Genomic DNA, 14333 nt, shown 5'->3' with positions numbered 1-14333 from the left:
GCATCTCTTGAAGACTTTTTTATACCAACAGGCCTATGCAGTAGTTTAAAATTTTCTTGCATAACCAGTCATTTTAATGATTGCTCTGTACTGCTTTTAAAGTTCTTTTATGTTGCTGTACATTGCCCTGATGTCTTGTGAGAGGGTAGTACATAAATACTTTTATAAATAAATAAATACATACATAAATAAATAAATAAATAAATAAAGATGATGAATTGGTCTCTCTTTCCAGCATAGGACTCTATATAGCTCTAATCTTACAGCTCTATTGTGCTGCCATTTCATTGCCCGTAAGTAAGATAACAGGAGCACAAGAGGAATAAGTTCTTAAATTAATCTGCATTACAGTATCAATAATCAACACTTTAAAAAATCAAATAAACTTCCAATTTATTTGTATGATTTATTAATAGTCTCCAACTCGCATTTATATTAACAAGCAAGAGAGCTTTTCATTATTTCCCTAACAGTGCATAGCCAATTTCAAGAGAGAAACTGGAAACCAGTTAAGCATCTCCTGACACTAATACAGGCTGCAGATTGCAATGGTGCACCACAAATAATCCAAATGAACTCTGCAAAGAGAGTTTATCTGGCAAAACATAACAAAATGGAAATGTCAATGTTTCCATTTTTACAGTGTATTTTTTTTTACAACTTATGACAAATTCATCAAATATTTATCTGCTGGTTTGTTAGATAGTCCATGTGTTGGATTTACAGTCTAGGACTATAATGCGTATGTAAACTGTATTATAATATGTCTCAGAGAATATTTGTATTACAGAAATGTATGAAATGTTTAGCTATGAAATGTATGGACCAGTTTTTATCAACATACCAAAGCATACAAATGCCAATCCCAATAAAATATTACAAATCATAATGTAAACCGTTAAGTTATATAGGCATTCTTTTCAAAGATTCAAATGCTGAAAAAAAAGTAACAAAACATAAATTACATTTCAAAGTCTGTACATGATTTATCTCACAAAAAGCATTAAACACATACCCACACATTCTATACAATATTGCTTATTTTGGTCTTTAAAGATCTACCAAAAAAATTTTTTTAGAAAAACAAAAAGGTTATTTATCTAGCACCATCTTAACTAAAACCAAAATGAATTTAAAATCTTTATTGATCAATGCGATCAATAATATATGCTGATGTATTTCTGAGCCCTTTGTCAGAATTTGACTACAAATAAGCCAGTGAAAGAGGCTGGTTTATTCAGTTAGTGCACAGCCTACCCAGTCACTTCTTTTGGTTAGCAAAATATATTTGCTTCTAAAACATATGCCAGACTTCAATTCATTCATAATAGAAATAAATTGATTCCTGCAGGAAAAAATTGCAATGCTCAGTCACTGAGATAAATGCATACAAGTCATTCTGCTTTCTTACCTGAACTCTAGCTATATTTCAAATTTGTAATAATATTCTTACCTGTATCTTACCTATATCTGAATAACCCTTTTACATATCAACTGTATCATTGAGATAAATGTCCATTACATCTTGGGCACCTCATCACAGGCAGAACAACCCTGTGTGTTATGGCTGATCACCTCTTTTGTTTTTGGTTACTGATTTAACCAAAATAAAAATTACAATCAGAGTTCAAGATATACATGATGTGCAATGCATTTCCACTATATGTTGCACAGCAACAGTATATTATAAAAGCAGCCTCCCTGCAAGAACTGTAATTAACCCTAGATTTATAAACAGCAATTCCACATCTTCACGTTTGCATACATCTGCTGGAAAGAAAAGTCCTTAAACATGAAATGTCATTATTGCTGCACTTTAGATGGTTTGGGATTATTAAGGAGTGTATAAAAGTCTGAAGGAAAACATTGATTATAAAAGTCAGAAGGACTACAGTCTCCAATGGACTGAAGAGACATTCAGTTTTGTCTTTGTAATAAGGCAACATCTTTAAGCTTCTGTCTGAAACTCTGCCTCGTCCATTTGAAGAGTGTCATTATCACCCAATAACTCTGTTTCAGGCACTGAAACTTCTTCTTCCTCCTCTTCCTGGACCAGGCTCTGAACAACATCATCTGTCACATGCACATCATCTGTCCCTTCAGACAGCAGAGCAGCCCTGTCGGCCACCGAGGCATTGGAGGGGGCTGTTGTTACATATCCCGTGCTCGTGGAACCACTCCCACTATGATGGGACCCTGGCTTTGGAATCATCTGAGGAGCCATCTGCTGAGGAGCCATCTGCATTGGGATTTGCACAGGATAAAAATTTGGCAAATAGGCTCCATAGGCTGGCATTGGTTGGTAGCCATTGACAGGAATGTAGAGCTGAGGAGGTGGGACCATAGGCCTTATCTGTCCTTTCATTGGTATGAACTGTGGCTGAGGGAAAGCTTGTGTTTTTTGTTTTGGTCCAACGTACCTAGTGTTGCTGACGTTGCTAACAGGGCTTGTGCTGAGGGAACTGGTTTGTGTAGTGTTACTTGCACCAGAGGTTTGTGCAGAGCTGTTGTAATTAGACAGGTTGCCCCATGTTCTCAGTCTGTTGTGGATGTCTTTAAATCTTGGTCTTCTATTGGGAAATTCATTCCAACATTCTAACATCACCGAATACATCCACGCGGGGCAGTCATCAGGACATGGCAAAAACTGCCTATTTCTTATCATCTCAATTACATCTTGGTTGGAATAGCCACAGTAAGGTTGCAAGCCATAGCTGAAGATCTCCCACAATACCACTCCGTAAGACCAGATGTCTGAATCAATAGAAAACTTCCCATACATAATTGCCTCGGGGGACATCCATCGTATAGGTAGAGGAGCATTTCCCATTACTTTATAGTAGTCAGCAGAATAAACTTCCCTGAAAAGACCTAAATCAGATATTTTCACATTGAGTTTGTCAAACACCAATACATTTCTAGTGGCTAAATCTTTGTGGACAATATGGTGGCTTGAGAGGTATTCCATTCCTGCTGCTATCTGAGTCACAATGTGGAAAAAATCAGCTGGCTCCAACGTAGACTTCACCGTCTTGTCATCATCGGTGCTGCCAACATCAGAGTGAGGGGATCTCATAACTAGGAACTCGTGCAGATCACTGTGGGAACAATAGCTAAAAATCATACTGACGGGCTGCTCTTTGGTCACTATTCCCAGTATGCAAACTACATTTGGGTGCTGTAACCTTGACCTCATAATTGCTTCATGTTTAAATTCTTCTCGGAGAGTTAAGTCTGCTTTATCCTTGAGGGTTTTGATGGCAACTGTTTGTGTTTGCTCGCCTGGAGTCGTACCAAACAGGTGACCCTTATAAACTTTTCCAAACTTCTCTTCACCCAGCTCCTCCATGAACCTCACAGTGGAGAGACTGATCTCTTTTAATTTCATCTGAAAAAAATAGAGAAAAAAGCCTTCCTTTAATTGTTGACAATTAATTGATTGATTGATTAATTCTAAGATAAAGGAAAACACTACAAATCATTAGACAGTTCTCACAAGTGTTGAATCAAAGTGTGCTTTCAGCTTATGTTACTTTGTACTCAAATATATCTCATTTGTTGTACTAACTCACGTAAAGGACAAAATATTTCAAGTCTGAGTATTTCAACTGTCTAAGGCAGCAAGTAAAAGAAACTGGTATACTTTTTATAAATTGGATCATCGCAATAGCTTATGATTTTTATCATGTTCTAAAAAGTGATGCTGTTCTTTCATCAAATTGTCCTTATGCTAATCCAAGAAGTCACTGGCTGCTAAAGTCATTTCAGTCTGAGTATCTCATAGTTTAAGACTTTAAAATCACTGTGCGTTTCTGAAACTAAACAGAGTTGTATCCAATGGTGGTTTTGCGCTAGCTGAAAATCATCTTGCACAGGGTGGGGAAATTGATTTTCACTAATTCCCCCCAACTTATTGTAGTCCCCTGTATCCCCAGGAAAGCTGCTCTTGATGGTTAAGGAAGCCTCTGGAACAGTATAGGATGGGGAGGCTGCAGCCCTCCACATGTTGTTGAACTATAACTCCCATCATCGCTGATCACTGGCCATGAAGGGATTGTTGTAGTTAACAACATCTGGAGGGCCACAAGTTCCCCATCTCTGATATTAGATACAGCACAGAGGGATGGTGTTGGTAGGGGAGGATCACCAAAACTGGGTGCCTTGCCTTGATCAAGCAAGTGCTTTCTGCTAGCACAAAGCCACTATTGGACACAACCTGCTATTTTTTTAAAAAAAATGGTACCTGTTTATGCTGATTAATGAGAGGCATTTCCATATCTTGGCTAGGAGATGCCATCAGCTGGCGACGCTGTGGAGTAGTAGCAGAAGTCTTCTGCTTGTTTCTGCACATACACACCAAGAAGAAAAGGCAGGCAATAACCAAAGGGATGGCTATGCTGGGAACCAGGATGTAGAGGATCCCCATTTTGCTGTTGTCACGTGGACCTGTTTAATGTAAATTATTTCATGTTTTCAGAGGGAGCTTTAAACATTAAAAAGCAATGCAAATATGTATATACACACAACGAGAACCAAAAAATTAAATTTAAGTATGTGCACACGGGCACACACACACAGAGGGAAACACAATGGTAAAAAATAATATTGCATTAATTACCAACAGATTTCATATTCCTAAGAATAAATGGTGAATACAGTAGGGCCCCGCATTACGGCGTCCCGCTGATGCGGCAGCTTTCAAGCAAGGGAAATTCCCTGTTTTAAAGCCGATTTTGCCGTTTTCGAGTCATTTCTTCGTGACGCGGCCCATTATAGTCTATGGGGCCCTGTTTTACAGTGATTTCCGCTTTACGGCGGAGGCCTGGTCCCTAACCCGCAGTATTAGCGGGGCCCTACTGTATAGTACAAGAGAATGGATATACAAAAGAAATACAAGGTCCATGGATCCAACCAGTTTGTGATCCTGGTACTTACTTGCTGTGTTCAGATCAATCTCTCTTATTGAACTTTCCAAATACACAACTACTTTTTCTTTTGAAAACAAAGAATGCAATCCTATGCATACTTATCTGGGATTAAGCCTCAGTGAATATAATAGGGCTTACTTCCAAGTAAATATGCATAGGGTTGTGTTGTCAGGGTATGGTCCAAAAGCTACTTATAAGGACCACTTCTAATAGGGTACACTAGCCTTGTTACAAACCTGCAGAATTCTTTATTAGCTTGTTGGGGGCTAGCCAACTCTTTCCCAGCAGCTCACTACATTTCTATATTGGGCACGGAGAAAGAGGCACCTTTCTCCTCTTGCAGCCTCCTTTGTTTCTTTGCTGAGCACAGAGGAGGGACAGAGACGCAGCTGGGTCAAAGCCGAAAGGAAGCCCAGAGGCTGATGCGCACAGATGCAAAAGGAGAGTCCGGAGTTGTACAACGCACAGAATAGGAACATGGAATGTGAGAAGCATGAACCAGGGAAAGTTAGAAATTGTCAAGCAAGAAATGGAACGCATCAACATTACAATACTTGGCGTGAGCGAACTAAAATGGACGGGAATGGGACATTTCCAATCAGACGATGACAAAATATTTTATGCAGGAAATGAGAAATTAAGAAGAAATAGGGTTGCTTTAATAGTGAGAAGCGATGTAGCAAGAGCAATCAGGAACTACAATGCAAGGTCTGAGCGAGTTATATCAATGAGATTAAATGGGAAACCTATCAACATAACCATCATTCAAGTCTATGCTCCGACGGCAAATGCAGAAGAGGAGGAATTGGAGAGATTTTACGCAGAAGTTCAGGAAGAAATTGATCACACACCAAAACAAGATGTGCTGATAATCATGGGGGACTGGAATGCAAAAGTAGGGAACAGAGGAGAATTAGGAATTGTGGGGAAATGGGGCCTAAGAGATAGAAACGAAGCAGGAGAAAGACTTATTGAATTCTGTGAAGCCAATAATTTGTTTCTTGCCAACACATTTTTTGAACAATCGAAAAGATGACTGTACACGTGGACATCACCAAATGGCCAATATAGGAATCAAATTGATTATATAATGATGGAGAAGTTCCATACTTTCTGCAAAAACAAGACCAGGAGCAGACTGCGGTACAGATCATGAACTGGTCGTATCAAAAATCAGAGTGTAAAGCTAGAGCAACAAAGCAATCATAATGCCAAAATACAATTTAAATAACATCCCAGAAGCATATAAAGATCAAATAAGGAACAGGTTTGAGGCTTTAAACTTAGTTGACAGAGAACCAGAAGAACTATGGAACGAAGTCAGAGACATTATCAGAGAAGAATGCAAAAAGACAATGCCTCTAGCTAAAAAGAGAGAGACCTCAATGGATGACTGAAGAAACTCTTCAAATGGTTAAAGAGAGAAGGAAAGCAAAAGCAAAAGGAGATAGAAACAAAGCCAGAACCCTAAATGCAACAATACAGCGACTTGTACATAGGGACAAAGAGAACTATTACAATAGTTACTGTATAGAAATAGAAGAGGACAACAAAAAGGGTAGAACAAGAGCCCTGTTCCAAAAGATTAGAGAAATGAAAGGGAAGTTTAAACCAAGAGTAGGGATGCTGAATAATCCACAGGGGAACACACTGACTGACAGAGATGAAATAAAAGGAAGATGGAAGCAATACACTGAAGAACTCTATAAAAGGATGGCAGATTCATTCACGGAGGAACCGTATGATGAAGAACCAGAAATTTTAGAATGTGAGGTGAAAGCTGCTCTTAAAATACTTGGAAGAAATAAATCACCAGGAATACATGGCATACCAATAGAGTTGCTACAAGCTACTGAGACTGAATCAGTCCAAATTTTGAGTAAAATCTGTCAAGAAATATGGAAAACTAAACAATGGCCCACAGACTGGAAGCGTTCCATATACATCCCAATTCCAAAGAAAGGGGATCCCAGGGAATGCAGTAATTATCGAACTATTGCCTTAATATCCCATGCAAGTAACAAAATGCTCAAGATTCTACAACAAAGGCTCTTACCATATATGGAGCGATAAATGCCAGATGTCCAAGCTGGATTTAGAAAGGGAAGAGGTACCAGAGATCATATCGCAAACATACGTTGGATAATGGAACGGAGCAAGGAATTTCAGAAGAAAATCACCCTGTGCTTTATAGATTACAGCAAAGCCTTTGACTGTGTAGATCATGAAAAACTATGGAATGCTTTAAAAGAAATGAGGGTGCCACAGCATCTGATTGTCCTGATGCACAACCTATACTCTCCACAAGAGGCTACTGTAAGGACAGAATATGGAGAAACCGATTGGTACCCAATCGGAAAGGGTGTGAGACAAGGGTGTATTTTATCACCCTGTTTATTGAATCTGTACACAGAACATATCATACAGAAAGCAGGATTGGACCAAGATGAAGGAGGTGTGAAAATTCGAGGGAGAAATATCAATAATTTAAGATATGCAGACGATACCATACTACTAGCAGAAACCAGTAATGATTTGAAACGAATTCTGATGAAAGTGAAAGAAGAAAGCACAAAAGCAGGACTACAGCTGAACGTCAAAAAGACTAAAGCAATGACAACAGAAGATTTATGCAACTTTAAAGTTGACAATGAGGACATTGAACTTGTCAAGGATTATCAATACCTTGGCACAATCATTAACCAAAATGGAGACGATAGTCAAGAAATCACAAGAAGAAGAGGACTGGGGAGGGCAGCTATGAGAGAACTAGAAAAGGTCCTCAAATGTAAAGATGTATCACTGAACACTAAAGTCAGGATCATTCAAACCATAGTATTTCCAATCTCTATGTATGGATGTGAAGGCTGGACAGTGAAAATAGTGGATAAGAGAAAAATCAACTCATTTGAAATGTGGTGTTGGAGAAGAGCTTTGCGTATATCATGGACTGCAAAAAAGACCAATAATTGGGTGTTAGAACAAATTAAACCAGAACTGTCACTAGAAGCTAAAATGAAACTGAGGTTATCATACTTTGGACACATAATGAGAAGACATGATTCGTTAGAAAAGATAATAATGCTTGGAAAAACAGAAGGAAGTAGAAAAAGAGGAAGGCCGAACAAGAGATGGATTGATTCCATAAAGGAAGCCGCAGACCTGAACTTACAAGATCTGAGCAGGGTGGTTCATGGCAGATGCTCTTGGAGGTCACTGATTCATAGGGTCGCCATAAGTCGTAGTCGACTTGGAGGCACATAACAGCAACATAAACAGAATACTGGCTGATCTATCTGTTCAGCAAAGTCATGTGACAAAGTCCTTCCAAGATTGAACCATGTTTGGTTTAGTGTAATATTTATATCCTACTTATACATGAGAAGAATAAAAGCAGTTTGCAGGAAAATACAACAGGACAACAATGCGAAGTTAAAAACAATGCATCAGTAACAATAAAATAGCAGCAATGAAAATATTAATAAAATATTAATAAATCAGGGTGGAAGAATTATTAAACAACATGATCCAATTTCCCACCTGTTACTTGAAGTAGTGAATCCCCAGAAGGATTCACATCATTTTGCTGAATGTGAAGATCCACCCTTAATGACCATTTAGTGCGGCACAAAAATGAATTATTGTATTTGTACAAAGCATTTGTATGAGAAAATTTTAGTCTACACTCCCAGTCTCAAATATTAAATTCTGCACACCACATAGAGAACGTTTTTAAGGAGAGTCACAGTGCAAATTATAAACCATGACCCAGTGCATAATGCTAAACTGTGGTTTAGTGCTCCAGAACAGGGCTTCGGGCTTCCATACTCCCCGCTCTATCACAGCTGCAAAGAGGGGATTGGAAGCATCCACTTCCTGATTTACTGACCAAAGTTTCTTACTGTGTCTGAATTGGAATGCCAGTAAGTCATAAATCACAATTTGATCCTTGCTTTTCAATAAACTATAGTTACAGTTTGTCCTTGTCGATGTAACAACAAACTCCAGTTAGTTTAGAAACAGAAATAACTGCTTCCAATTTCTTCTGAGCAGCCATGTTTGAGGAAAGGGAAGTGAATGAGACAGAGGCTCACTGAAGCTAATACCTGTAGTGCTACACCATGGTCTAGCATTACAGCTGAACTGTACTACAATATGGATAGTGACATGGGCCTTCAAACATATAGGCAATGGTTCACATATGAATAGCAAGGTTAAACTTGGGGAGGCTGCACAATGGTTTTCTTGACTCGGGGAAGATCATTAGACACATTGCTGCCCCACACCAACATGCATAGCTTTTGCAGTGCTTAGTCTTATTTTCCTCAAACCCAAGAACAGCAGCAACAACGCAGGCCGTGAATTGCATGCATGTAAATCCCTCAGTCTTCACTGTCAATGAAGAAACAATGGAGTAACAGGATATAATATATAATATTTCAGATTACTTTCACATACACATGTATAACAAAAAGGCCCTTGATTTCTTTATAACTGTTTTTTTCTACAAACTCTAGAAACAGGAAAAAAATAATACATACTACAAGAAGGTACTTCACACAGTTCCATGCGTACGTTTTTGTTTTGAGTAAAACACCAGGGACCTTCCATCTGGCTTCCAGGATTGCGACAGTATGCGTGTCCCCCTCCAAGTTCTGGAAACTCTGTGCTTGTCAAGTCATGGGAATGAGGACGCTGAGAGTCCCAATACTGACAATTGTGGCCTGACTTTGTGACGCTGATGGTCCCTCTATAATCTGCTCCAGATCCATTGTAACACTGGTGATCTGCAAGAAGCGGTTTTACATAAGATGATTAATAGGAAACCATCCTCCCCTTCCCTCTTGAAAAATACTTTCTTATGAATAGTAAATCTGTTATTTTTCTGACATGTATGATAGAAGGAAAGCTGAAGGCAGATTCCCAGAACGATGCAGTGTATCAACACCTCTTAGCAAATACATCTGTTTCAACATGACAAGCCTCTGTTTTATGGAACAGTTTTACCTACAATTAACTAACTGAATCAAAAATGAAAGATGTGGAAAAGGCCTGTTCTTGCAGTAGCAAACTAGAATCACCTGAGATGTATAACTTTCCCATGAGCTATAATATGGTATGTGAATAAGGCAGCAATTCAGAAACCAAACAGGTTGTGGCATAAATGCCAACAAACCAATATCTGAATCGTGCTAACTTTCCCCAAAATTCACATTCCATCAGAGTCGCCATCTTTAAACTGTTGGGTTTCCCCCCCTTCAGCTTCCTCTACTCCTTTCCTTTAGTCTTGTCTTATTCTTTTCCTTGTTCTTTCCCCACAACTTTCTATCTACCAAGCCCTGTTCTTTATTTCTATTCTGTATCTGGTTTTGCTTTACTTCCATAAACATAACTGTACCAGTTTCATAATATTTATCTATCCCATTAAAAATTGCTCCAGTTTTGCAAGGTGATCTTCATTGGCCTGCTGCCTCTAGCATGTCATTCTGTGAGTAGAAAATATCCCTTTCCACAGTTGTCAATCCTTCACTTTTCCACCTGGCTTATTCCACTGTGGATTCTTAACACCTCAAGGACTTCACAACAGCATAAAGGTTAGGCCACAGTATTGTGCATACATTGCATGTTCCTGAAAACACTGAAGCTGAAAACTGTTACTATGTGCAAGGGCAACCCTTCCTACCAGGGAGGTCTGGCAATATCTCAGGTGCCTGGGGCAGAATCTGCATTCTTCTGGCAATAACCCTTTACATCGTACAGCTGGAGAGGAGATATTTGAGATCTGCTGTTCCTCTTTCTCACCAACACACTTCACTCCCTTCCAAGTAAGCCCCAAGCAGCCGAGAAAGAGAGAGAATGCCAAATGCAACATAATGCTTTTGCTCTGTAGAGGAATATACATGTCAAAGCATTACAATGGAATGAAAAAGCCACACCGATTTTGCAGAAATAATTTACAACCAGGAACACATAAAAGTCTGGTCATGGATTCCTCTTGCAAAAACCATATTAACACTGGATTCAGACATAGTTCTTCACTTGTATTCCTCCATAGAAGAAAACAGTTGCTTCAAAGTCTTCTCTGTTTTTAGTTTTAGATATACACACCCCAGAACAGATTTGGGAGAGTGAGGGGCACCGGGGGAGGGGGAGGGAGGGAGGGGAAGCCTCATTGCACAAGCAGAATTCCTTGCACTAACAGGGCAACTTCACTGGATACGACACATGTTTTATAGTATAGTAACAAAATATATTCAGTCCAGAAGTCTAAATAAGTCTTCTGACACCTTAAAGACAGGATGGGGAAGCTGTGGCCCAAGGGCCACATGGCCTCATGCCATGCAGTTTTCAGCCTAGTTCCAAACCTCTGCCCACTTTGGCTCCAGCACCACTTACTGCTGGGGGGTGGGCCCTCCCAGATTACCCCCAAAAAGACATGGCCTCAGACAGAATAAAGGTTCCCCAACCACACCCTGAGAACTAACACCATTTGTTGTGGCTACGGACACCATCGATAAATGCAAGATACATTCTTTTTGGCCTGTTATTTTCAGACATTGGTTTGAAAGCTCAACAAATAGTTTTCTTTTTCTTGTTAGAGTGATATGCCTTTTTGTTCTTTATAAATAAATACCATGGTTTATAAATTTGCAATACTAATAACATTCACGCTCTTATGTTTGTAATATAAGAACCACTGAACACTGTGGGGATGGACTCTGTCCAAGCTAGAACTTAAATATGTAATAGGGGGTGTGTATTTTAGCTATAGAAATGAGTTCTGAATGAAAACTCCATTTCTCCTTCATTTAATTTGTTCCTCATGTATCTGAACTGGGGCCCTGTGGGCACAGGCTGTACAGGTCACAAAAAGCTCATGGTGGGATGGGGAAGAAAATGGTGAAATTGACAGACTGAAAAGCTGCTCAATCTGTAGGACGAACATATTATAGCAATATCCCCAAGAAAGTCTCCAACAGTTTGCATCAAAAGTTGATCATTTTCTTTTCAGGGTGAAATTATCATGGCAACTGAAGCTGAAAGTGGTCAGGCTGTAACATTACTGATGACTACAATAAGAAGAAAAAAGCGAAGTAGCACAAAATCTTTCAATATTATGACTCTTCTGAAATGCCTTGTCCCTGCACCCATTCCCCTGATTGCCCCTTGCTTCTTTCCTCCCCCTTTCCATTGGATTTCCCACTTCCTCTTCCATAGTTGTCTTACCCAACATCTTCTATTTTCTACAATGTATGTTTTGTAATGTATGGTCAATAAATAATCAATTCAAAACAAGTTTTTTTAAAAATATGTGTACTTGATTAGATTTAGAACATTAAAAGATATTTTGCCTCTGGAGTTATTACAGTAGGAAAAATGCTATAGAATCAAATCAACGATAAGCATATGTTAAAGATGCCTTTCCCTTACAATGATTTAATATAAGGGCTTTAATTAATCACTTTGCTGTTATCTATCACTTAACAGAAACTTAATATAAGGGCTTTTGATTAATAAATTTGCTGTTATCTATCACTTAACAGAAACTTAATATAAGGGCTTTTGATTAATAAATTTGCTGTTATCTATCACTTAACAGAAACTTTTCCCCCCTTCAAAAATGCACTTTTGATAATATGAAAATACAGTTGCAGTTGATTATGTGACTTTTTATTCAGAAATAAGTCCCACCAAATCCAATCGAGCTTACTCCCAAGTACGCAAGCATAGGACAGTGGCTTTAATATGTTAACTAACTGATTCATCAATTAAAAACTCAGTGATTAAATAGTTAGGATATGATTTGGTTGGCAACCCCTGCCCTCCTGAAAAAATCACGCATTCACACAAAGGAAGATAACTTACATCTATTGAGCCGCTCCACAGGTATTCCGATTCTTATACAGTTGGCAGCTTCCAAGGTTTCTGGAAGTGGCAGGTCCTCACACTTAGGTGGTTGGAGTTGCATCAGAATGAGTGGATTAGACCTAGCAATGTTGTACTCCTGCCTACAGAGGTCATTCTCCAGAACTTCACACTCATCCCGACATAGTTCTCTTGGCTTAGGTGTTCGAGAACGTTCGTCACAGAGAGGAAACACGAAGTGGCAGAAAGATGGGATGGCAAACTGGGAACACTGATCAGATAAATGGGTAGATGTGCCAATCATAGTAAATGCAGCTGGGAAGAAAGAAAAGACAAATGTTAAGACTTACTATAAACAAATCAATCACAATACATTATTATTATTGATTTCATGTAGCATATTCAAAGCAAGCTATCAAAATAAAGGCATCAATAAAAGAACAGAAATGCTCTTTAGGCAACTTGTGTGTATAATCAAAGCAGATGTTTTGACAACATCCTAGTCACAAAGTACAGTAGGGCACATCTGCACATCCAGGATTGCCTCTCAAATGCAGAATTATCAGCACTGTCAACACAATTATCTTCAGAGGGTTTTTTGGTGGAAGAGGTGGCAGCTGACACAGTATAAATGTAGTTTATGTTTTTATATAGGATGAGGCACTCCCTTTGCAACTGCTGAGTGTGTGCAACTGCTGAGTGTGCACTTATATATGGCCAGCCTTATTTCCACAATAACAGCTTGAAAAAGTGCCCTCCATCATCAACAGATTGCTCCAACTTCTCTATTTCACTATTGTTGGAATGCATCTGGCCAGCCAGAAGTTTTGAGAACTTCACATAATCTCCTTTTGCAGTCCCTGTTTTCCAACAAAAATGGCAACCTGCAATAACCCACTGACTAGTGGTTCACAAGCTACCATTTGTAGATCTTTGTAATGAGGCTCTTAGCTGATGTGGATGATGAAAGGAAAGTGGCACATTATTCTACTGGTTCCAAGTAGAGATGTTCAAATCTGTATCTTGGAAATCCTGCCATTTAATCCCATCCTGCCATTTAATCCCAGATGTGCTGGGGTGAATTGTGCCTACTGAGTCATGAGATAAAGGCATAAAACACATGATCAAAGACAAGCTGTTCTGTAGTATAACATCACATGTTTCACAGCTGAGTTCTGACACTGGAAACAAGTCTGACAACTAAGCCCTATTAAAAATTGTATTTGTTTATCGCTATACTGGATAAAATATGGATTAAAATACTGGATAAAATTTTTCCACTCCTGAACACACACACAGAGCACACTTTGAGAAATACTGGATAGAAATACAATAAATACATTTTTGGCAGATACATGGGCTAAGGACAAATTAATAGTAATATGTTCAGTTGTACCATTCACATTAAGATGTATGTCACAATCACAACCTTATCTTGTGATTGCTGCCTACATACTGACATTTGCCACTTGAATTTTCTTCAGTATTTAAAAGTTAGACAAATAAAAGATGCATCACAGGTTTGATGCATGAATCAGG

General features: G+C 38.8%; 1 protein-coding gene across 7 annotated transcripts in view; it reads right to left on the bottom strand.

Annotated features, from left to right (window-relative positions):
- Window positions 1-392: 392 nt before the first annotated feature.
- Window positions 393-14333, bottom strand: part of ROR2 (receptor tyrosine kinase like orphan receptor 2) — a 216091-nt gene continuing 202150 nt past the window's right edge. For all 7 annotated transcript variants that reach the window (XM_061625655.1, XM_061625676.1, XM_061625665.1 and 4 more), the window contains exons 6-9: window positions 12795-13109; window positions 9470-9715; window positions 4244-4446; window positions 393-3388 (exon numbers count right to left, since the gene is read on the bottom strand). In XM_061625655.1, the coding sequence (XP_061481639.1) occupies window positions 1949-3388; window positions 4244-4446; window positions 9470-9715; window positions 12795-13109 (2204 nt within the window). In that variant the 3' untranslated portion in view covers window positions 393-1948. The remainder of the gene's footprint in view (window positions 3389-4243; window positions 4447-9469; window positions 9716-12794; window positions 13110-14333) is intronic.

This window comes from Rhineura floridana, chromosome 1 (genome assembly GCF_030035675.1).
Source record: "Rhineura floridana isolate rRhiFlo1 chromosome 1, rRhiFlo1.hap2, whole genome shotgun sequence".
NCBI classification, from domain to species: domain Eukaryota; kingdom Metazoa; phylum Chordata; class Lepidosauria; order Squamata; family Rhineuridae; genus Rhineura; species Rhineura floridana.
This window is presented reverse-complemented; position numbering and strand designations above follow the sequence as displayed.